The 26,379-nt window shown below is 37.1% G+C and overlaps 1 protein-coding gene across 1 annotated transcript in view; it reads right to left on the reverse strand.

Moving 5' to 3' along the window:
- The window catches only part of SLC9A3 (solute carrier family 9, subfamily A (NHE3, cation proton antiporter 3), member 3), a 46,052-nt gene that overhangs the window by 15,193 nt on the left and 4,480 nt on the right, over window positions 1-26,379 (reverse strand). Inside the window, 4 exon segments of the mRNA XM_010015020.1 lie at window positions 1-44; window positions 834-912; window positions 2,693-2,853; window positions 7,330-7,632. The exon segment at window positions 1-44 is cut by the window's left edge and continues 18 nt beyond it. Coding sequence (XP_010013322.1) covers window positions 1-44; window positions 834-912; window positions 2,693-2,853; window positions 7,330-7,632 — 587 coding nt within the window.

Consider the following 26,379-nt stretch of genomic DNA (forward strand, 5'->3'; position numbering starts at 1 on the left):
AATGCCAACCAGTGTCCCACCCAGGCTCACTACAAAGAACGACACTGAAAAACAAAACCAAACACAGCTTAAACAGTAGAAATATAACGGTTTAAACTAATTCTCTTCTATTTTATGGCTAGCACATCAGAGAAAATTTTGGAGGACACATCAATTATTTCTAAAAGGAATTGCCTTTTAGCACTTTATATGTGAATGCAGCATTCTGGAGAAAAAACAAGGTTGCTTCATGTTAAGCCTCACCATTTTAGGCTTATTCAAAACTCACTACATTCCTTTGAACCATTTTTCCCCATATTCTGTAAGCAAATGCTTTTCCAAAAGCATGTTATAGACTATGACACAGCCATTGTTAAAACATTGATTCATAAGATAATGTAGTATCATGTCATGCTTGAAATGAGAAATAGTGAGTAAATTTTTTATAGTCACTGGCAAACATTACTTGATGGCAATCAGTGATAAGGAGTGAGAATGCCCATGTGCAATCTCAATTTTCCTGGAATGCAGTGAGAGCATAGGCTGAAACTAAAGATGTTATAAAAAGGAAAGAAAACACATACAGCTATCAAGTTTGGTGGTCTTAACAACTGAACTCCACATCTGTTGAGCCTCCTCAGAAAAAGATAAATCTGATTAAGTTTCCCAAATATTCAGGAATATTCACTTATTTATTTTCTTAGGGCATTCATCTATGCCACAGGAATGTGGGAATATGACTGACAAGGGAAAAGGCTGAAAAACAACAGTTACTGATAGTATAATAATAATATTTTGTTTAAAAGTGTGCATATGTACATCAATGATTTGATACAGAATTCAATTCTACGCACCTATGCCTTTGACACATTCAGTCCCCGTCACATTCTCTGGACCTATTGTAACGAAAGATTCAAACACATTGTACAGCACCTGAAAAGAAAAGTAGACTAACTTTATACTTGCTCCTGAATTAACTGTATTTAGATAATGTCATTATGGATTCTAACATTTTAAATGCTGAAATTATGTATGACAGGGAAATTCTGTGTGGAGAGCAAAGATCTTGTAGATTTTTTTAATTTTTCAAAATAGAAAATATGCAGCGAACAAGAAGAAACAAAATTGAAAATCCCCTCAACTTTCCATTTCTGATTTCAATATTATTTCTATCTGTAAGAAGCACTGTTACATCTAGTTGTGTTTTCTAAAACGTTTCTCATTCTAAAATCCAGTTATTTGGCAGATTTAATCAATCACCTGTATAAAATAATAAAATAAGATAATAATACGATGCTAATAATAAGATACTGGATTGAAATAGGTTAAATGTATGTAAAATAAATTGAACATAAAAGAGAATAAATGATAATAATTGTACTAAAACTTTTAAAATAATTGACTAACAGTTATAGTGCTGCAAGTAAAAAATTCATCTTATCCATACTCCTGCCTAAGGAAGTTTGTATAAACCTCATTCTTGACACCCTCCTGTCTAATCTATACCTAATTCCTCCAGTGTTGGAGGAGAACTTTACTATGGCTTTCTCAACTTGTTGAGAAACCCTTGTTACAACCCTTGTTGCAGCTAAGCTTGTTAATTCCTATCATATTTGCTCCAATTATGGCCCATAGGCGACTGTTCTGTAACCGTAGTCTTTTACATATTGACATTTAAAGAATGCTACATGATCTACTTTCTTCTCTCATCCAGCCTTTCCTTTTTCAAAGTAAGAACTCCTTTTTTAAAAAACTTTCTGACTCTAGATCTTGCTTATTCTTCTCTTCTGTCTTTCTTCAACAGACAATCAAACTTTCTTTTATTTGTAGAGTGAGTGTATTCATTTCACAGTAATAAAAACACCTTTCTGAAAGCCAGTAGTGGTGTTACTTGAGTTCATAGAGTTTATTTTAATATTTGTTTCTGGCAATACACCAAAAATACTAATGAGACTGATATCTAAAGGCAGTTAGGTTTCTCAATTTGAAAAATGGCATTTTCAAACTCATGTGAACACTTAGGCTGCTGCCAGTGACCTTGCAGTGCCTTGCTGCCTTGGTTGCAAAAAAGTTAAGTTACTGAGACTGGTGGACGTATCTTACCCTCCTTTGGACATAGGAGAATAGGAGATGATCCAAGAAGCCAACTGAAGTTGTATAGCAACTCAGTTGCATAGCATCTTTCTGCCATAGGCCTTCCTAGTCCCTGCCTACTCACACTGGACTATGAAACTAATGCCTATTTTATTCTGATAAAAATTTTGTGTGGGGAGAAAAAAAAAGGTGTTTCAATCAAAATAAAAACATCAATAGAAAATTGCAATTAAGTCCATTAAAGTCTATTAAGTTTTTTTCCTTTCTTTTTAAATGAAAAAGGCCAAAAAAACCCAACACAACCTCCCCCCCCGCCAAAAAAAAAAAAAAACCTCAGGAATTAACATTACCCAGAAAAAAAACACAAATTAAACCAGAAACATTCTAAAATGTCCCCATAATTTTTCTCAAATTAGCTCTTTGCTATATATTGGCTTGATAAACATCTGATTGAAGTAGAAGAGAGGGAACAGACATAAGCATTTTGGCTAGTATTGTCTTTCTGTTTATGCATCTGAGGTGATCACATAGGTGATAGAGTGTTTCATTTAAGGGGAAAATACACTTCAGAAGAAATCCTCTAGAATTTGGATGTCTTCGGGATACGTAATTTATTTACCACAGTTACAGCATCATTCAGAAGTGATTCTCCAAAAACAATGATGAATAGAACTTCATTGACATGGACTTCTTCAAACACTGCCAGAACAGCTACAGGATCCACAGCGGCAATTAAGCTGCCAAACAGGAGGAAGTCCAGCAGTCCAGTATCCAGGTGGCCTTCAAAACAAAGCCAAGTATAAGCAGAGTTACTTCTGTGTTATCTATAGTAATGACATACTGTGATAGTACAGATAACGCAAAATCCTTGAAAATAGGGATCCTAAGGCATCAACTGGAAAGCATGGCACAGAAACTGCTTAATAAGTTCTGCAATGTTTGTGTTGTACCCTCTTAGAAATTTTGGCAATGATTTCAAAAGTTTTGGAACTACAAAACTCTGATGATAAAGTAACTCAGTATTTAATTTTTTTTTAAATCTTCTTTTAGTTATTAAGGTTATTTTGGTTAGCTGTGCAAAATCTGAGACAATCATCAACTTTCTTTTAAAAGCAACAGAAAAGGAAGAGCCACAAAGATTGTTTTGCTTACCTTCCTAGATATCTTGCTAAATTTACCCTCTTTATGCTATCAAGAGTGGTATCCCAATAATTTTTCCTAGGGAACTGATTTTTTAAAGCATAGAGAACAGGAAAACTCCTTGTGTTCATTAATGTGATGAATGGAGGGTTATTAAGAGATGATAAAGCCCAAAATTATTTGAGGATCAAAGAAGGAATATGTTGAGAATTCATTCATTAGAACATAGTGCAGAGGCCCATGCCCAAAAATAATAGACAGTTGTATCAGGTGTGATTTCTACAGGGGAGTGAGAAATCCATCTGATTTAATGACTTAGAAGCAAAAGTCAGACAATGACAGTCAGTAGCCGTAGCAAAATAATCTATATTGCCTGTAAGGTACTTTCAGAACAACGTGACCACTCCTCTAGCAAGAACTTTTACTAGATAATTTTTCAAATCTAGAATGTTTAGTGCTTAGAAGTTAATTGAAGATTCCAAATAGCTTTGGTACAAATGGCATGGGCATATTTACTCTAGAGAAGGACATGGGCAGTCAGAGCCAGGAGTAGACAACAACGGCCAAAAATCTAGGGGAGCTGCAGTACATATGCTGCAAGTTGCTGTCTGCCAATCAGAACATCTATAGTTTTCCATATAGTTTAAAGGGACCTTGGTAAGGCCCTGAAATCAAAAAATCATAGTTTGCACAGACACGTAACTACTTTATATTTTCAAAAAGAGTAATAATATTGTTCACTCTTGGACGTATTGGGCTGTGAACGAGGACTGAATCTATCCATTTTAGTGTGAGAGAGGGGTTGAAGCAGTGAGCTGAAGTCTGTACCAAAAATTCTGAGAACAGCTTTGAACCTGAATCTAATGGTTCCATCACACGTCCTTCTCTGCCATGTTTAAGGAAGGAACAAACCCATTGACAATAACTGTCAGATATCAAGGTACAAGAAAATGCAAGCTTTTAAAATAAATTGGCTCACTGAGATTGCTTATCTTTTTATATGTTACCAATTATAATCATTGGTACATTCTTTGAAGACTTGCAAAGCTAGTGAGCAAATACTTATGGAAAGGTTAGGACACAACTGTAGTTCCTACAAAGCAGTTTTGAGAAGCATGAGGTTTCTAAATCAGGCTTCTATTTAAACTAATAATGCAAGTCATTTCCAAGTGATACGTGACCGCTGCTTTCTCCAGCTCAAGTCTGGAGTGACTAGCTGCCAGTGGTGACACCTGAGCAAGGTAAATTCATCGGGCCCATTTTAAGACTTCTCACATACTCAGCATGTTGTTACTATGACCTAGATTGTACAGGAAAAAAACTTTTCTAAGTATTAGTCACAACCACAGTTATTCCACAGATAAACACTGCATGTGTTCCTCAGCAGATGGTGAACAGTTAGATGCAATCAGCCAGGAAGATTTAGGATTAGATACTTCTATCTATTCTGTGAAAGGAGACTGGTATAGCTGTAGTATGACCATAGTTAAGGTGCTGATTTTTTAAGTTCACTTCTGAAGAAGGATTTCTTTGTTATTATCACCTTCTCTCTTTTCCTTCTGCAAATTATAATATCTATAATGATATCGAATATGAACAAAGCTATTTTTATGTTTATGTAGTAAATCTATGTAATCCGATTTGGATCATTCAATCTCATATTGATGGACAATACTACAGGCCCATTCAATGGTTGATGGACTATTACTGCAATGGAAGTAATTAGGTTTTAGTTAATTTTTGTAGTGGATATACATTCCTACATTTTAATGATATTACTTTTAGCATTAAATCCAATCTTAGAAAAAACAAAACAAAAATATGCCATAGAACTTTAACCAGAGGCTGCTATGAACTCTTCTAGAAATTAACTCAGCATTCTCCTATCTTCAGCGAGTAAGTAAGAACAGGAAGGCTTTCCACTAAGTGTGGTACTCAGATCTTGTTGACATCTTGGAGGTCAACACAATGTATTTAGTGGATTAGTAAGTATGTGTCAAGAAAGTATTTTAAAGTCCTACTTAGCTTGCTGGAGAATGACATAGTTTGAATCAGGGACAGGCTTGTCTGGCCTTTTCCATATCTGAAATTAGAACTCTAGCAGGTTATAATATGCCTTCGTGGTAAAGACAGCTCCCCACAGTATACCAATTAATGCGCATTCTGAACATTTAAATTCACCAGGCACGTCAGTTTATGGTTTGCTTTTGTTAACATCCCTATTTTCAGCTTGTAGAGCTTTAGCTGTGACCTGTGGTAAGGGCTGATTCTCCCATTTAACTGCAAGCTCAGAGTTCTAGTATATACTGACACTGAAAGATTTGCATAATGATGAAGCTGAACATGTAGTGATTGAATCCAGCTCTTACAGTCAGTTGAGAATTGTTTATGGATTGGGATGAGAGCAAGAGATAAATGGATTTTTCACTTAAATTTTTTTTTTGAGAATACTTGACTTTCCCATTTCACACGTCATGAAGAGGTCCATGCTTTTCCTTAAATGATTTTTATCAACATATTTTAATTCATTATATTTCTCAGAATGAGATGTTAATAAAATATTTTTGGTTGTATTTTTTAAGTTGTCCCAAACAACTTGGGTGTTTGAAGAAAGAATCCATGGCCAATTTGTTGCAGTAGTAGTAGCCCTTTGTCATATTTTTGGTCCTGAAAACCTTTATTTAACTGTGAAATTGTGGATGCAATATACTGTGTTTACAGGCTGCAAGCACATAAAATGTCTTACCTACCTATTAAAGTCAATAGTGTCTGTAGCTGAGCTGTCATCTTTGTATCTTCTAAACAAAAATTCTTGCTTACAAAATGTGTTATAGTTGTGTGTTATAGGTAAATATCTAAAATATAAGCTAAATCTGTCATAGATGTCTGTATTACAAACATCTGCCATTATACAAAACGAATCTCATATGAACAAGTCTGAGGTCTATTTCTTCCAGAATTAAATTTTGCTACTTCCCTGTATTGAATAATGAGAGCTGGTTTTGAGGCCAAAAATCTCTATTATGTTATCTTCTGCAATAATGGGCTAATAGCTTAATTCTTCATCACAAGAATGTCTCTGCAGCTTCTGACATTTGAGGCACTCTTATTATCTGGACTTAAAAGGAAGTCTGTGGTGAATTGCTCTGAGTTGATTTTGAACCACTGTGGTTAAAGAAGAGCCCCATGACTTGCTGTTGAGCTTTTTGTACATCACAATATACCCCTCATGGTCTTGGAGCCATTCACTCAGTCCAGGATCTCAGCACTGGTTGCCAAGAACAGATGGGCAGAGTGCACAGGCACAGCAGCACACTTAATCTGTACTGCTCTCAGCAGCACTCAGATGTGCCCTGTAAGTACTTTCTCGAACTCTAATAGAATTTTGTCCTAGAAGGGCTATTCACTACAGACAGTAAAAAGCATAGATAGGATGTCTGTTTCAAAATACATGCAATCCACATACAATGTGAATCATTGTTCTTCAGGTGGTAGTACATAGCTGATGTGCATGCCACAGCTTCTAAGGAGATCAAGAATTGCTGTTCTGTGCCTCTTCTAGCAGCCCCATACCCTCATATTTTAGTATAATTAAGACAGAGTGTGTCTTACATGTGCTATTTGGCTCTGTAAGTCTTCAGTTATAATTTTCAGCCTCAGAAGACAAAATAGAGATGTCATGCATACATACTCACTTGACAACCATTGCTTACTTAATATTAAATCTGACTGAAGGATGACAGTTCCATTTCACAGTAACTTTGAAGGTTTCTATCACCGCAGAAACAAACAAGCCCTTCAGAGTGTATTTTTGTCCAGATATCCATTAGCGGGATGAATCCTGAACTTTATCCTGATAGTGTATGCACACAATTAGAGCAGGGAAATATAAGAGACACAGGTTTGAGTACCTTTTGTGCTTGCTTCAGAGAAGATTGCTCAGATCATTCTTAAATCTGGTAAAAAATATTACAGATTGCTCCAATTACAATTGGTTAGGGGGGGTGGGTGATGGTGGTGTTCTGCTAAAAAGAGTTGTTAAGTTGTGAAGTATCACCCATCTAACATCTGGCATACAGTAGCATTCACAATTGTGCCTTTGCAGATCAAACTTACCCATTATTCCTGTCTGATAGACACCATAGAGAGATAAACCAGTTGTGGCAGCATTCCAGACTGTCCCAATGACAGCGTACAGAAGGATGGAACCAAGATTTCCAAAAAAAAGTCTATTTGGCATAAAATATCCAGCATCCAAAACAATGGGGGGCAGCAGATAGAAGAAAAATACAGTTGGTGTAAGGGCAAAGGAGGCAATGTGATCTGCTGCCCATACAATGCCACCAAGGAAGAGACCAAGAACAATCAGAAGAGCACTCTCTGGAACCACCCGAGTGACTCTGTGGGACAACTGGAAAACTGTAAGGAAAGAAGAAAACAGTTTGTCAGTATTGGAATGGAGAAACAATTTGAGCAACAACTATTGTTAACTGGCAATTTTGGCTTCACAGAAATATCCTGCTTTCACTGTTATTAGACCCAAAAGTCTGCATAGAATGCATAGGATACAGAGCATGTCAGAACCCAGCAGCTTATAAAATAAAGATTGATTTTCAGATTTTATCCAGCATATTTCAATTTATATGAAACCGATAGTCCATTACATTTATTTCCTTTATTGAATTAACTCCCCCATTCAAGATCTGTTTAGGAAAATACGGTGTTCTGTGCAATGCAGTAAGTGCAAAACTAAAAAATGCTAGAAGTGCTGGAAATGTGCAATTTTATGATTTATTTCTGTATGTAAAAATACACATCTAACTCCCAACATTTGTCTTTAAAAATGACCAGCGTATTAGCAGGTTTATTGGAGGATGGGAGAAGAATCCTGAAAGAAGAATTAGTTTCAAAATGACTCTTCTTAAATTTATGAAGAATATGACAATGTAGCCTTCAGAAAGAGTAGAATGGAGCTGATATCATGGGTGATTCCTTTTGGGCCTTTTCATCAAAATTTTTCTAGTAAGGATTTCTGTTAATTCAGACACTTTCTGTAGGAATGGGGGCTTTAGTGATGCCTTCTTCATATATAGGTATATCTGTGAGAAACGGTTCTGCAACAGGCTACTTTCTTTTGTATAAAGTGTCATAAAATATGTATCTTACAGTAGTATGTCAAATTTGTTAATAAAGATGAATGATATATGAAACCTATTATACAAAAATATGTAATTGTATGGTATGGCAAGACTATTAAACTAGCCAATAATTAGAAGGGGAGAAAATTACAGAGTGCCATGTGTGAAAAGATGGTAAGGCCGAGAGAGAAAAAAAATAAACTGCTCAGGATGACAGAGACACAAGTAAGCCTGCAAGTACATGTGGCAACATGTCTTTCCAGTGCACTTGTTAGGTATCAGATTTAAAAAAAAAAAAAAAAAAATACAATTGCAGAGAGAAGAACAGAGAAGTTAGGTCTACAAAGAAAGATGGAACATGAAAAAGGAGGTGGCAAAGATGTTCTATAATAAGGAAGCACAGGTCTGCTAATTGACTTTCTTGGGATTTCTGCAAGCTTCTCCTTCAGTTTATCTTAAATATTGATGTGCCCCAGATGGTCTGAGCGCTGGCACTTTGTGATATTGACCCAGTAATTGGGATTTTACTTATATAGCTTTGTGTTGAAAATGCGAGTTTCACTTTAGGAAGAAATTTCTACTAAAAGCCACTGAGTTTCTGGTTTGAGCATCAGCCTAGAACTGTGATGAAGCTTTTAAATGTTGATGCAAGTTAGCTCAAAACTAGTTTGAACAAGAAGACATCATTAAGAATTCTAGGTTTTAAGGTACAGTGGAAGAGTCTTTCCTATGACTATGTAGCAATCAATGACTATGTAGTAAAGTAACACCAGGTTACTTTACTCAAAGACCATTGTTTCTCCTCCCAGACAAGTATTTGCCTTAGTCAAATATTTACTAGTTACATTTCAAAGTGTTTAAAGGGCCCCATTCCTTAACTCTCTGTCTTCATCTTGGCTGTATCTACACAAGCAATGTTAGAAGTATCACTGTCATTATAGTAGAAGCACAATAATATAGGTCCTACTAGTTGTATAACCTCCATGGCCTCATCAGAATACAAAACACAAAAGGAAAAATTATGATGGCCTGCCCTATACCAACAGTGAGTATGAATATAGATGTTCCTAAGTGTTTGTAGGCAAACCTTCAAAACTAAGCTATGTTAGAACATAGCTTCAGAGTGGGATTAATACAACAGCAATCACACATGAAATCAAACTGCTTTCAGTGAAGTTGGCTAAACCATGCCAATTTTCTATATCATATGTTTTTCCCAGTTATTTTCCTTTTCTTCCCTTGGCCTTGCATTAAAAAAAGAAAAAAGATAAAAAAAAAAAAGAAAACCAAACTAGCTACTATTCCATGTGTATAAATTGTAGCACTTAATTTCTCAAAAGTCTTTCCTACTGGTCATTCTTGATTCCTAGAATTTCCAGTCAGTGAATTATCAACTAATTTATCACCTCACAGAGTAGGGATTATCTCCTTATCCATGGAAATGAATGTTGCTGAGCTAGTCTTACTAACCCAAGTCTGTTTTACTTACTCTTTGTTTGTAGATAAGCCATGACTACAAGAAGTTAAAGTTCAGAATTTAAAATAAACCTGTGAAAACTTTTCAGAAATAGACATTTGGGAAAAAAACCCAGATGTCCAGCTAAAATTTCATATTCTGTGGAATTCTCACCTTTCCAACCAAAACCAGTTTCTCCCAATGAGTGCTAGGAAGCCAACCTGCTTTTGGTTTTATCACTGTCTACTTCCAGAAGTCACATGTTCCCAGTGATTCAGCGACATCATATCTCTCTTTAGCTTCAATCAACTGATTATCTGTATAGGATTTTAATACTATCAGCAATAAATTCTTCTACTCTGCTAGGTTACAAATGCAGGCTGTGGACAGGAAAGTTATTGCGTGAACAAGGCTCTAGAGAAGTCTCCTCTTTTTTCTTTTTTGCATTTGGCCTAAGCAAAATATGAACACTAGACTGTATTTGTTTTAAGGGAACTGCTTAGCTAGCTTTGCAGGCAGATAGTATGCAATATGATCAGTGGAATCTATATAAACATAGAAATGTGTAACAGAAAAATACCACAACTGATGAAATTCAGTAACGTAGCTTGAGACTAATTTAGAACTTAGATCAATGGTTGAGTTTATATTTGTACTTATAGTGATTGATATTTCTTACTGGCTATGTGCATAGCATATATTCAATCAAGACTGTGCATTATGAGTAGTTATTGCATTTATAGAAATTGATAGAGATGAATTTCAAATTCATTCCTTGATGGTTTTTTTAACACTTTGTTATCCTGAAGTTATGTTCCTAGTACACTCCGAGTGTGTTACAAACTGGTATAATGATAGTACATTAATTTCATAAAGTTTGATTTTACTTGCCTGGGAGAAATAGTGCCACAAAATGAATTGTTTCCATGGCAAAATAAAAGCTTTAATTACATCAAAATATCTAGAATGACCAGTTATTTCACCTAAATAAGGAGTAAAATACAATGCAGAAATAATGGTCAAGGAGTGTAGTTTGATTCAGTTATGAAAGAAATTATAAATATCAGGAAGGATAACATGCAGTGCTGCTCAGATAAATTACTCCGTGAGGGACCCGGAGATGAAATCAAGTCTATTTTCACTGCTGTTAATAATGAAAGGTGCATGAATATATTTTAATGAGAGGGAAAGAAAATTCTAGCTAGTCCATTGCATAAAAGAAATAACAGCACAAAGGGCAATCTTTTAATCTATAAATTTTAACATTTATTGTTTAGAATTCATCTACATAAGTCTAGGCACAGTATTAGCAAAAAAAGTTAAACATATGTCTTCCATCCAGCACATGGAAACCTGGCTTAAAAGTGAACTGACTACTGGGTAAACTGTGTTTAAATTCAAGCTGCGCATCCCTGCATTAGAAGCTTTCTACAAAGTTAAGAAACAGCAGTATAAACTTCCTGTGACATTTTTTTGACACTTCCTTTGGGATCCAAGAAAAAGGACTGTGCTATTTAATGTATCTGATGAGAAAGACAAAACAAATTAGCAATCTTTGATTTAAGGAGTGGAACCAGCTTTTTTTGACTCCAAGAAAGAAATATACTTTAAGAGTTAAGTTATTTTTTTCTCTTTTTAAAAGCACAGTAACTTAGATGAAATCCTTCGGTGGAATTTATAGCATTCAGTGAACTTAGCTGCTTTCTAATGACAAATAATCACAAAATAATTTAGATTATTAAGATTTTCAACCTCTTTTTTCAGACTTAGAATTTCCACAGTTCCTGTGAAAGCATAGATATGAGTTTGCAAACATTTCTCAGCTCCATCTACTATGCTCCCCCACAGGTGTGGGGCCAGGAGGATGGTTCCAGACTCTTTTCAGTGGTGCCCAGTAACAGCACAAGGAGCAATGGCCATAAACTGAAACACAAGAAGTTTCACCTCAACATGAGGAAGAGCTTCTGTACATTGAGGGTGGCAAAGCACTGGAACAGGCTACCCAGGAAGGTCATGGAGTCTCCCTCTCTGGAGACATTCAAAACCTGCCTGGACATGTTCTTGTGTAATCTGCTGTAGGTAGCCCTGCCTTGCTAGTGGGGGTTAGACTAGATGATCTCCAAAGGTCCCATAATGATTCTGTGATTCTTTGATTCAGTCTGCCATATGCATTTTTGCTAGTGGGTCAAATATGCACTGATAGTATGCTATTAGTCTATTTTTCAGGTTTGACTTTTTATTTTCACTTATAAAGATGAAGTTATCATATTAAATCAAGCCATGAGTGCTTCTAATTCGAGATCCAAGACTTGATTCTCTGTAACTGGTGAGAACTCTTGCCATTGACTAAAGTGAGAGCAAAATGCTACAGATTTCTTCATGGTTTTTACATTTACTATACATAGATGTAAATAATAGTATCTCCAAGGCAGTATATAATCAGGTTCCTGTAATGGCACAATATAGAACCTACTTAAGGAAAGGCATGAATAAATTCCACAGACTATTCTGTGGAATTTATTTCTAAAAATACTCTGCCCAAAGGGAAATCTTTCTTCTAAACATCTTCCAGCAGTTGGACTCTGACTGGCAGACATGAAATTTGTGTTTCTTATCTTATCTACCTGTTTATGTTCTCCTTAGCATTTAGAAGGTGAATTCTATCCAAAACTGTTTAGTTCTATCATTTCTGCAGTTGTTTTCAGTAGTAGCTGGGTAGTAATACAGACCAAAAGCCTCTGGGAAGTCCCAGTCTATTCCTATTATGTTGGTCTACCTGACCAAGGAATGGCCCCACTGTCTATAATATGAAGCACAGATATTCAAAAATGGATAGTTTTTCTTCCACCATCCCTAAAAGGTATGCATCACTGGCCACACTCTTCCTCCATATCTCCACACATTAGTTGCAGCCAGTTAGTGGAATATAGCTCAGACTAACCAGCTACATCTACCATACCAAGAAAGAAGCAGCAGTGCTGTAGAAATGCTTAATATAGCCTATACAAGCCCCTGGGTTGCAGTATTCATAGTTAGGAACTGCGTTTAGATGCTGGGACAGAGAGAACTGTGTATTTTCTAACCTTCCCTCTCCCTGCTCCCCCACCCCCTCTTTATTTTTTTTTATTTTTTATTTTTTATTTTTTTTTTTGTCTTCAAAACTCCTTTAGGAAGTTATTTTAGATTTTTTTTCTCAGTAAGTTGTGTTTGTAGCAGATCCAGATACCCTGACCTCCCCCCAACATGTAAAACAAAGCTGAACTGTTTCAAACTAACTTCTAATTCTTGTTTACTAGCAGTCTCATAATCTCTCCTTCATCTTTATTGGCTGTCCTTAGTGTTTGCTCTCATGGTACGAAAAAAATGTGTGTAAGTTTCATTCTACACATCACCTATACAAGACTAATAGTGAATGTTTCTTAAACAACTAACAGTACAAACTCCTTAGGAAACTTCATTGTTGCATTTGATTAGAAGATTACTTAACAGTAATGACTGTTAGTATTTATCTTATTTTTTTACTTTTTTTAGGAAGGGTAGCTCTCTTCCACTCTTCAGTCACCTTGTCTTCCATTTGATGGACAACTTTCTGTATACTTATACCAGGCTTGTTCAGCCTGGAGAAGAGAAGGCTCTGGGGAGCCTTACAGCAGTCTTCCATTACCTAAAGGGGGTACTCGTACAAGAAATCAGGAGAGGGACTTTTTACAAGAGCATGTGGTGACACAACAAAGGGGAATGGCTTAAAGTTGGCAGAGGGGAGGTTTAGATTAGACACTAGGAAAAAAATCATCCCTGTGAGGGTGGTGAGGCACTGGCACGGGTTTCCCAGAGAAGCTGTGGCTGTCCCATCCCTGGAAGTGTTCAATGCCAGGTTGGACGTGGCTTGGAGCAACCTGCTCTAGTGGAAGGTGTCCTTGCCCATGGCAGGGGGATTGGCACTAGATAAGCTTTAAGGTTGCTTCCAACCCAAACCATTCCAGGATTCTATACTTCTAAAGCTTTAATCTCAGATTTCTCCAGAGGTTTTGTTACTCATCTATCTTTAAGTATTCAGTATTAATTGCCATCTATTTCATATATTTGTTCAAGACTACATTCTTCTGGTAAGTCTACTTTCTACTTACTCTACTCTTCTACTTAGAGATTTTTGAAAAAATTTCCTATGTAATGAAGTTTCCCATATGTATATTTTTCTTATCTTCTGTTATGGCTCCCTTTATTTCTCATTAGTCTTGCCCATCTACTAGTTCTCTAAGAAAGTTCCTGTACTTGCTACACTTAATTTCTTTGTATTCATGTGTCTTTCATTTTCCATTCTATCCTTGCAACTTGTTCTTTTCACATGACATGCCTGTTTCGCATCCCTGTGCACTGACCTCAGTTGTACCGGATCTCTTTTATAAGATCTCCTTCATGACTTGACTACATTAGTTTTCTACCCCTGCCACATTACCAAACACAGCATTTCTTGCCTGCATAGCCGTAGGCATACCTTCCAACTAATTACAGTTGCTTATGCAGCCTGCACAGGGGCTCTAGGAATTTTAATTATCACCATAAGAACTAGAAGACCTATTTAGTTGTGTAGCCAGGCCCTCCATTATCACACCACCACATTTAATGATTCTCTTTTGGGAAGATTTTTGCTTCAGCCAAGCCTATGTGAAGACACACCAGCAACCCTCATGGCATAGTTAGATACTAATAGACAAATTTAGGCCTCAATCCAGGACAAAAGAAAAAGGTCCGTTGTATTCTAAGAGTGACTTGATTGAAGCAAGGATTCAAAGCATAAGGGAGCTGCCTTTCTAGTCTGTACAGGAAGTGTTTGAGCAAACACAACATGGCTGAAGCTGATCATTATTGCCTTTCTAATCTTTATCAACAAAGCGTGCTCGTTTTTTTTTCCTGGTCAAGAGACTGATAGCGTATTTTATAGTCCTCTAGATACTGTTCTGTGGACCTTGCGACAATGGTATTCTGCAAGTCTTACGAATTGGTTTTGCCATATTGAATTGCTTATGCACAAGTGGTACAAAACCCTTAAAGAAAAAGTTTTTACTGATTTATTCTGAACAATATCACTTAGACAAATCTTAACTTATCTTGTTAATCAGTACCTTATGCTTTTACCAAACTAGCAAAAAGTTAAAGATTTATTAGAAAAAAACCCCCTCAGAAATATTTTATGTCTCAGAGTTATTTCATATCTGAAGAAACTCAGAGAAATAATATAAGTGCATTGTGTAACAAGTAGTAAAAACGTTTTATAGGTCGTTGGGTACAGTCTTAAAATATAATATATGAACATGACTATTAATACTATTCATACTTAATCTTAGACATATTTTTCCTAAGCAAAGCACAATGTCCTTCGTATTTAACTTGTTTAGATGAACTGGTTTGAGTTTGGTTTTATCCAGCTCAAGAAAGCTTTCTTCGTCACATATGTAATGATCACCATTTATGAAGTGTACAGCATTGTAATGAGCTCATTAAACAGGAGATTTTAGGTTGCTGTTCTTTGTAGGTGAACAATTAACAAAATATGTTAGCAATTAAAAATGCAACCAACATACAGGTCAAGGTTCCCAGTTGATAGGTCATAACATAACAAGATAGCCCCAAGTCAAGTTCAAAGAAGTGTGTGAGTAAGCAACTATTACTTCTACAAGCACTTAGAACATAATGAAGTATAAACAATCAGGTTCAGTTTGTCATAATTATGCCAAATAGTTCTTTTTTGAAGGAGCAGTCCCACTGCAGTGCAAGTGTAGCATTTGGCCCTTATGGAACTGGATGGCACTGAAACAAAAATGGGAACAGTCAAAAATAATATTTCAAAATGAGAGCAAAGTACACCTTAGAAACACCTTGAAGTATAGTAGAGGATATAAAACAGGCCAGAAAAAGTCTCATAAAACTGCTTAATTTCCTGTGCAAAGGTATTAGAGTTAAATTTGAAAGACAATCTTCTTGCTCAAGTTAGTATTCCTTAATTCCTGAATTAAGGGTTACTATGAGTTTTCTGTGTTTAGATGCTGTCAGTGCATATTACATACTGAATAGACATATAAAGAATCACAGCTGAAGGGTACTACATTCTAGACCTACTTGGAGTACAAAAGAATAAAACCACTTTATTTCTGTCATAACCTCTTCCAATTAAATATTAAAGGGTTGGCAATAACTGTAACTGGACTTAGCAGTAATTTTCTGATCACTAAGGTAGTTTTGACTAAAATGATTGCCAGAGGTCTGAAAGTCCAGCTGATTTTACAGTATAAATAAGAAGGCACTTTGGGGCATGAACACAGGATTTATTTTCTACCAGTGGTATACATTACAACTGCTCCAGCTTTTAAGTTATCTTAAAAAATTCACTGAAATTTATTGACAGATAGTGAACGCATTTTTTTATTTTTAAACATGGGGAGAACTGAGTTAAATAAAGAAACGTCAGAAAATACTGAGTTAACTCACTTCACACTATGAATTTTAGAATTTTTTTTTTCCTTTTGACCTTCATTTTAATATGATAAATGAATTAAAATAAAGGTCTCCCTTTGGGAATGTTTCGGCTTCTGCTCATACAGATAAAGAACTGCAAAGAAATGGGTTACTAGTCATATACGGGAACAGTTGTTCTGGTGTCTCGATAAATTGTATAAAGGATTACCAAAGCCTGAACAGAAACAAGAACCAGTTCTCCTCCTTGGCTCAGGTTCACTGTACAGAGAAGAAAAAGAAGATGAATAAGAAATAATTTTATGAATCCAAATAGTAGGTTGAAACTCTGTAGTAGTTTGAAATTCTATAGGGACTTCCTGTTCTTCCCTAGTACTGCTTCTTGCATAGCATGGTAAAGATTGCTGCCTGTTAGGAAGGGCATGAAGGACATAATAAATGCCTAAGGGCTAGCGGGAATAGCTATGAAGGCTGCTCCAAGTCATGGGGTAGGAAAGCACTTTTTTTTCCCTTGGTAGACCGCCTTGCTTCCTGCTCCCTATATTCCACCCTGGCAAGATTTTAATTAGTACAATTGGAATAGTGGTATTACGGTGGAAACATTCCTGATTACAGCAGTAAATTAAATTAGCATTAGGGTATTAAAATTTAGCAGTGATGCCCACAAACAAAAGAAGTAAAATCACAAATGTCAAGTGGCTCTTGCTTAAAACTGAAAACAAACTTAATTTGAGAAAAATAGAGAAAACATACCTGGCTAGCTTCTACTGTTCCCCCTGCAAGGCTTCAAAATTTTGCCAAAGCCTTATGTTGGTCATCTAGTCCATGCCCCTGCAACTAGGGACATTCAACCAAATCAGATTGCTCAGAGCCCTGTCAACCTGACCTAGAATATTTCCAGAGATAAGGCATCTACCACCTATCTGGGCAACCTGTGCCAGTGCTTCTCCACCCTCATTGCAAAAAATGTCTTCCTTATATCGAGTCTAAATCTACCCTCTTTTCATTTAACCATTACCCTTTTCCCTACCACAACAAGTCCTACTGAACAGTCTGTCACCATCTTTCTTATAATACCCCTTTAATTATTGAAAGGCCACAATAAGGTCTTCCCAGAGCCGTCTTTTCTTCAGGCTGAACAACCCCAACTGTCTCAGCTTTTCTTATGCTGGGGGCCCCAGATCTGAGTGTAGTACTCTGGGTGGGGTCTCATGAGAGCAGAGTGTAGGGGCAGAACCACCTCCCTCAACCTGCTGGTCAAGCTTTTGATGTAGCCCAGGATATGGCTGGCTTTCTGAGCTTTGAGCACACATTGCTGGCTAATATCCAGTAAAGGGAGTTGAATCATTTACATACAGATAAATCGTAAGTGAGAGAAAGCTTATAAGTGAAATATATATAAGCATATATGTAAATGTATGTGTGTGTGTGTGTGCGGACTTAGTTCTAAAAGGATTAATGTAACATCTTCAAATACATGTAAATGCCAGAATAGGTTCTAGGAAAAGACTGCTGGTGTGGAAACGCATCAACCAGACAGAAACACCTACCTGAGCTGACACTGCTTTATACCAGTTATAAAATAAAAAATACAGGTAGGTTAATCCCACTTTTTTTGAAAATAGAAAGTGTTGTGAACAGCCAAACTTAATAGTTTTCTGCTAGTACTGTTTTGGGTTTTTTTTCATTAATCTCTTGAACTCCTCTATCTAAATAGACTGCTACTCCTGAGAGGAAGTTAAAAAAAGATGAACAAATGTCAAGACAGCAGCCAAGTTTCATATATATATTTTCCTTAAGTCTATGGATTCTTCACTACTTGCCGTGCTCACTAGCATCTAAGTAATATACTTAGGATATTAGGATAAAATGCAAGATGTATTTTTCTATTTTCATTTCAGTTATGACTGTTTAGTTTGTCAGCATCTGAATCTGCTTGATGATTTATCTGTACTTCCATAATATTCTTAACCGATAAACCGTTCCAGAAGTATGGACTCTTTAACAGGCTTCTTTCAACACCAGGTACAGATACTCTGTTTTAGGCACAACAGCACAAACACTACTGTTGGCTGCAGTAGTGTTTCACTTGACTATGATCATAAAACCTTTATCAGATGATGGCATACAGACAAGATTTTACTGACTTAACACATCGGGATCCTCCATCATGTGATAAAGATCACAGACTATACCAGGCAGTAAGAGGAAATACAGCTATAGACTAGTCATCCTTACTTTTGGGTAGGTCTTTCCTGACATAAGAGCTTCCATATTTATACACGAGCTGAGTTTCCACCTACAGTAGCAGATTTATCTTGGACTAGTTTTAATCTTACTTCTAAATCACAATAAACAGCAGGAAACTTCATACTTCCTCCTGCTGTTTTTACATCCTCATGCTTTAAAACACCAAACAGCATTATTCAAGTGAACATGCCTTGAAAACTATGTTCTATACCTTAGAAAAGGCTTAAGAATTAAGATGCTTTATTGAGTGCTCAAAAAGAACACTTTTGCCTGAAAGCAAAAAGCTGTAGCTTTTCACTTACTACCACTTTCTTCAGTACAAGTATTCGAGACATGAAAACATGACGTTACTTCCATTTACTGAAATGCTAGGGAACATAAAGTTGCAAATAAAATTAATACGTATTATATACTAATGAATTGCTGCTCCCCTTAACTTCATGATAAATGAGGCAGCCCTTTTTATAGACTCATATGAAGTGTAATAACCTCATGCTCAGATCAGAAAATGTCTGAAAATCGACTGAATTAACTTGAGCAGGGGAGAGGGGGAAGGCGAATTACGAAGCATTTCTCACCAACTTCAATCCCATATCTATCACATCATGAAGTAAAAGAAAAATGTGTAGTTCCCCAACTTGCTCTATTCTTTATTTCTAATAAAACTTTTGAAAGAGTACGCACATTTTTTCTTAATATTATTAAGAAGAAAGTAACAAAACCAGTCTTCTCTTTCCAGTCACTTACTGTATAAGCAGTATAAGTTTTCACCACTACAGGAAACACATTTCAGGCTCTGTTATGGATGCTACACAACAACTTATATAACTGGCCTGATTGAACTATCACCTTTCTTGTTTTACAACCTATCTTTTGTTCTTATCTTGGATCAAAAGACTTTGCTGCATGAGATTGTGGAACACAGAAGTGAAAAAAAAAAGCAAATACTAAACCAGAAAACTGCAACTGTGGATAGCTGCACCATCCTGTTTTTTTAAAAAACTGTTAGGTGTAATCCTGTACAGATAAAATGAAGATTTATAAGATTATTTGGAGCAGATGGCTCCCTGATTGGCAGGAATATTTAGCATAACATTGAAGAGAACAAAGTAATTCTGACTATTAACCTTGCCTAGGAAATGCCACCTTAGTGGGAAGAAAACTAAGCATTGCTATGCATGTTCTTTTTACACCTCTAAAAGATAGCATCCTCTAGGATACACTGTACTCCACAGGACAAGATATAGAACCACTGGACGGGTCTCCCTGAGGACAGATTACTCAAAAGAAAAAGCTATCCTCTTGAAGTTCTATAGAGCAAAGTCTAAAAAAAATCTTATCTTGCTAATTCATGATAAGAGATTATGACTAATGGACACAGTGATAGAATCTGTCAGGCAGTAGTTTATGACAAAATGCTTTCAATGAATGGAAGGTATGTTAACAGAAAACCTCAGATGCTAGTCAAATGTCACCTTCTTTACAAGAAAACAAACAGAAATTAAGGAGTTATTAATCTAATTGTTAGACACAATGAAAAATATGTACATATTTTGTGCTCTTTTTATTTTTCCTTCACAATCTAATCACGTCATTTTATGCAGTCTGCATAATAGTATTCTCACCTGTAGCTTCTAACCTGCCCTTTCTGATAGTACCGTCTATCCAACTTTTTTTCTTATTGATCAGTGCACTGATCTACAAGAAACTTCTTTTTTTTTTTTAATGAAGACCATCTTACTCAGCTTGTTACACTGGAAAGACTGTGCACTCAAATTCATTGCCTGCCTATAAAAATATGATTTCTTTTCCACATGACATCTATGGTAGCAAATATAAAAGAAACATGAAAATAATCATCGTATTTATGCAATATTTCTACTGAGAAAGAGAATACACTCTCCTCCACTAATAATCTTCCATGGCAACTAATCTAAACAGATAACTGAGCTCACAATATCTTCATCTACACTCCAATAGTGTACCTTGACAAAATACCAGTTCAATAGTCAAAATGTCCTATCCAGCTTGCACAGTCTTAGTGAAGTGAAATGAAAATAGGAGACAAATGAGAATCATATAAGGGAGCAACAGGAGACCACCATGGCCATAACTATCATGGACTAGGAAATTTCATGATGTTTCCTGTAGTAAAGAACTGTAATGATAGTTTGGTGGGGTTTTTTTTGTTGTTTTGGGATTTTATCTTCTTGTTTTGTTTTGTTGGGGGGGGGGGAGGGCGGGGAAAGGCAGTGAAGCCAATTAGAAATAGGGAACCCAAGATAGGAGAGGGACTTCTTAGAAGGGCATGTAGTGATAGGACAAGGGGGAATGGCTTTAAACTGAAAGAGGTGAGGTTCAGACTAGACATTAGGAAAAAAATTTCACTATGAGGGTGGTGAGGCCCTGGCACAGGTTGCCCAGAGAAGCTGTGGCTGCCCCATTCTTGGCAGTGTTCAAGGCTGGGTTGGACGGGGCTTGGAGCAACCTGCTCTAGTGGAAGGTGTCCCTGCCCATGGCAACAGGGTTGGAACTGGGTGAGCTTTAAGATCTCTTCCAACCCAAACCATTCTATGATTCATATGGCCACCATATATTCCCTTCTTTTCCATATTGGCATGCAATTTTGCTTCAGTTAATCAAAGTATACCAATTCCATCAAAACAGCATGCAGAAGTGTTGCTTTCTTTGACCAGGTAGGATGTGGATAAAGGTCCATCCACATGTGAACACTGCTAATCCAAACATCAGCATCTGCCTTTCTGATAGAACAATTAATTCTGGAAAAAATTTCCAGGCACATCAAGGACAAGAAATTCCTCAGAAGTAATCAGCATGGCTCCACAAAGAGGAAGTTATGCTTGACCCACCTGGTTAACTTGCACAATTAAATGACAGGCCTGGTAGATGAGAACAGAGAAACGGCTAGTGTCTAGTGGGCCTTCAGTAAGGCCTTTGATGGTGTCTCCCATAAGAGCCTCATAGTCCCCCAGGCTGTTTCTGTAGGGGCTGGACGAGAAGACAGTGAGGTGGATTGAAAAATATCTGAATGACTGGTCCCTGAGGGTAGTGATCAAAAGTCTAATTGGAGGCTTGTAACTAGTGATCTACCCCAGAGGTCAGGACGGGGTCCAGTCCTGTTCAGCATCTTCATTAATGATCTGGATGACAGGGCAGAGTGTACCCTCAGCAAATTTCATGATGATGCAAAGCTGGGATGAGTGGCTGATAGGCCAGAGCATTGTGCTGCTAACCAGAGGAACCCCAACAGGTTAGAGAAATGGGCTGACAGGAACCTTGGGGAGTTCAGCAATGAGAAGTGCAAAGTTCCACACCCAACAAGGAACTACCCCATGCACCAGAGATATGCAGAGGGCCACCCAGATGGAAAGCTGGTTGGCAGAAAAGGTCTTGGGGGTCCCAGTAGTCCACCAAGTAGACAGAACCAGTAATTTGCACTTGCAGCAAGGGTGGCTGCTGGTATCTTGGGCTGCATTAGGCAAAGGATTGCCCAGCAGCCTAAAGAAGGTGCTCCTTCCCCTCTACTCAGCACTGGTGAGGTCTCTGTTGAGTTATGGGCTCCTTAAAACAAGAGAGACATGGACATACTGGACAGAATCCAGTGAAGGGCCAGGAAGACAATTGAGCGACTGGAGCACCTCACATACAAAAAAGGATGAAAGAGCTGAGGCTGTTTAACCTGCAGAAGAGAAGGCTCAAGGCGGGATTTCATCCACATATATAAATACCTGAAGGGAAGATGCAAAGGTGACAGAGCCAGGTTCTTTTCTGTGGTGCAAAATAACAGGACAAGAGGCAGTGGCTGCAAACTGAAACACATGATGTTCCCTCTGAATATCAGGAAACACTTTCTCACTTTGAGGGTGCCAAGTATTGGCACGAGTTGCCCAGAAGGGTTGTGGATTCTCTATCCTTGGAGACACTCAAAAGCTCTCAGGACATGATCCTGGGCAACCAGCTGTAGGTTGCCCTGGTTGAGTTACACCAGATGATCTTCAGATGTACCTTGCAATCTCAACCATTCTGTGATTCTACGATTCTGTCAACTCTTAGGAGGCCCCGTGTCCAGCAAAATACCAAACTGATGCCTGTGTTACAGGACACTGTGCATGCATTCCTGTGTTCTTTCTCCCCAGCTGTCAGCTTCAGAGACAGTTACCTCACAGGAACAGTGTATCGCTGACTTAAGCTTTAAACGCAGCTACTTATCACTGACTGACCCAATCTGAAAGATTACTTTTCCCAGTTCACTACCATCCCAAAGACATCCCCAGAATTAAGTAGGGTGGAATAGCTGAGGACCAGGGTTATTTCAATGGAAAATCTAGCAACTTAATTCAACCCAAATCGTATAGCAGTTCAAATTCTAGACTATGCATTAGAACAGAACAGCAAGCACTGTTTATTCACTGTGGCATGAATACTGCATTTAAACTACTAAATAATATTTATCAAATTAATTTGTTAAACATACTTCTAAGCTGTCAAGGCCTGAAAAATCTACATCCTTATAGTCATCAGTACTGCTGTTCTTCTGGAGTAGAAGCATTGTAATAACTCCATACTACAACTATATTTAGTTTTATGTATAATCACATGACAACTGTAACTCCAGTACAACTGCTACTACTGATACAGCAACATAAAGCCATCTTATATCAATCTATGTCATCTAGTCCCTGGAATACTATTATACCACCAAACCAATGTAAAAATATTCATTTTAATAAATGAGTTAGAATGTTTTAACTATGACATAATAGTTAACAGAAAATCAGGTTTGTATTTAGACAAGTCCCTCCATCAGTTTACAATCTGCACCTGAGAGATTTTTATTATGAAATCTTACTGGCTCAAGACTTACACAGATTTTTTAATATTTAGTATTTTCATTAAAGCACAAATTTTGGAAGTGAATGAATCCATAAAGCTTCCACTTTCACATTTTTTCCACTTTTAAGAAACTGTAATTGAGGCAGAGAAAAAAATAACCAAATATTTTTGAAAATTGGTATGCAATCTACTTGGAGATTTTCCTTCTTGGTGTCTAACTACTGCTATTTTAACATTTGGGATTGACAAAAGGCTGAGGCATTTTTTCTTTCAAAAGATAAAAGCAGAACAACTCATCTACACACACATTAGTGAATCCAGACTTACTTCTACTTTCAGCTATTGAGGAAGGAGAAAATTCTCCATATCTACTTCAAAACTCTGCTTTTGCAAAGGCCTTTAAGAATATCTTTCAATTTTCTTCTTCCATGAATAAGCATTAAATATTTGTGCCTTAATTAAAAGTGTTTCCACTTGAGGTCTTGTATTCCATCTCAGTTGGCTCTTCCTTGTCAGCCAGTAGTTTCAGTATTTATGACTTTACAGTGCTTTATTTAGCAGCCAATCGCATATCAAGTATCTCCTTCCATAGGGGTGAATACTCTGTAAGCTGTTCTACAAAGGGAATCAAAGTATTACAACACAGTCAACAGGCCATGCTCTGCCACTTACCAAGACAGTTTTAATGGTCTGTAATTTTAGATGGATGCCACTTATTAGTAAGTTGAAGATTAATTAGAGCCCTAGTTGTTCTGGTCTTTAGTTTAACTGCACTACTGCAGAGAGATGAAAAAAAATCAGAGACAATTTCCTGAAAGAGCAAAAAGATAAGAAATACTCTTTATGACTTTGGGCTCAACACTTCGTCTTGGAATAGAATGAGCCACACAGAAGGTACAGTAATCCATTACCCCATTACTTCAGAGCAATTAGAAATGATAAGTAGAGGGAAAAGAAGTTTTGTGTTTGAATTCAAAACATTTATTTAAGCAAACTGGTGGTGAAACTCACTGACTTTTGATAAACTTCTAGTGGTATGAGTCAAAACAACTGGAAAAGCAACTTTCTTACTGCCAGGTCAAAGTAATAATTCAATATTTCTCATACCAGCGTTCCTGCTAAGCATTACTAACACACAAAGCTCCACAAAAATAAAGAGGACCTCACAAAGCCTTTCACTTGGAGAACCTGTGTACACCTGAAAGGGTTTGCTGCTTGCAGTTATTACTTGCAGACCTGTGGTCTGCTGCATTACCACAAGAGATTTACAGTCACTTGGAGGGTTTGTAGATCACTCTTAGTAATAAGTGGCTTTAGCTCTGGAGACAGTAAATCAATGGTTACAACAATTCTAAGACTGTGGTATTAAAAGGATTCCATTGTTCTGCAGAGAACACCAAGCACTTTGCACACAGGTGCCTGAAAGTAATTGATGGCAGAGATCCTTTCTTAAGTATGCATGCCTGAACTGTATTCAATTCAGGGCCATTCTCAACATGCCATTGTTTTCTTATGTAATTCACACAAGTTACCATTGTACATTTGCTATTCGTCAGGGGATGTAATCTGAATCTTGTCAAATTATACTGTCCTGATATCTTCTTCCCTACTCTAAATAATTAAGACTCGAGACTTGCAAGACTTGGAGGGGGAGGGGGAAGAAGAGAAATGTGTGTTTCAGGGGGACAGGAAGGGCAGGAAAAGGATGAATAAGGTACACGAGTGAAATGGCAATAAAATGTGGAAATAGGGATCCATTTAAGAAAGACATGGGTTACACAGTTGTTTCTGGGGCTGTAAATGCAAAGCTATTATTCTATGTTAGAAATGTTCTTTTCAGCTCCCTAAAATGCAGCATACAAATGATAATTCCTAGGAAGACTGAGATTTTACAGTACCAAACATTCCTAGCTCACAGGTATTTATTTTAAGCGGGACTTTGCAAGAGGTTATACAGCATTTTACTAAAACGAAGACACCCCAGTTATACAACATGGTTGCCAGAACAGATTTATAGCATTTCTGTGACTTTTTTTTTTAGATAGATAATAAAATTCTATATTCATGAAGGAAATGCATATCCCTCTATTGTAACTATGTCAACCTCTTCCAGCTTCTAAGTTCACAATAAAAGTAAAATATGTATATATATTTTTTTCCTTGTTATCTTGTTTAGGAGGATATGGGGGAAGATAACCAAGTCAAGACTTCCTAGTCACAATGTAAAGTCCTTTTTCATATTATCACCTGCTAATGAAAGCAGCTTTTAAGAAGCACTGCAATCATGACAAAGCTGGTAGCTTAAGCTTTGCAGGGTCTGGTGGTGTCCTCACCATTTGAGTCTCTGGCTCCATTTACAGTTAAATACTTTCAATAAAGTTCTGCTAAGCATCCTTCAACATTTCTTCCTAAAGATGTTATTTACTAAAGAGCTATTCTCACTTCCCCTCCCCCCCACTTTTATTAAAACAATATGCTAAGCAATTGACACTTTTCACTAGTGCTAAAATGCCAGGAGGAGAGACTTGGAAGTCAAATGGGCTTTTGTTTTGACAGTTTGCTTTGGAGGGTGGGGTATTGATTTCTTCAAAGAAAATATTGCCCCAGGAGTCTAAATTGGATGGGTTGCTAGACCTGCATTTCACAGTTCCTTCCCTAGCCCATCCCTAACATGCTTAAAATTCTCCACATCAATTGTTTGTGTTAACAAATTTCTCTGAAGAGCTCCTTTCTCAGAGTGCTTTGAGACAATACGAAGGGCCTGAATGTGCACAAAGTAGAGCATTTGCAGGAACCCATACCTCTGTAAGCTTAGAGAGAGTGTTTTACACGCCAGGAGTGCTCAGGTCCTCCTGGGATCTCTAGAGCTGATGGACTCAACAAGTCCATCTGACACAGTATCTTTTTGACGTATCACTAGGCCAGCCTTCTCCTAAGTGTTTGTTCGTTGTTATTGAATCACTTATTCCCCCTCTTGCAAAGTATTATGGCATTCCT

The sequence above is a fragment of the Nestor notabilis genome, unplaced genomic scaffold, assembly GCF_000696875.1.
Source record: "Nestor notabilis isolate BGI_N333 unplaced genomic scaffold, ASM69687v1 scaffold155, whole genome shotgun sequence".
NCBI classification, from domain to species: Eukaryota; Metazoa; Chordata; class Aves; order Psittaciformes; family Psittacidae; genus Nestor; species Nestor notabilis.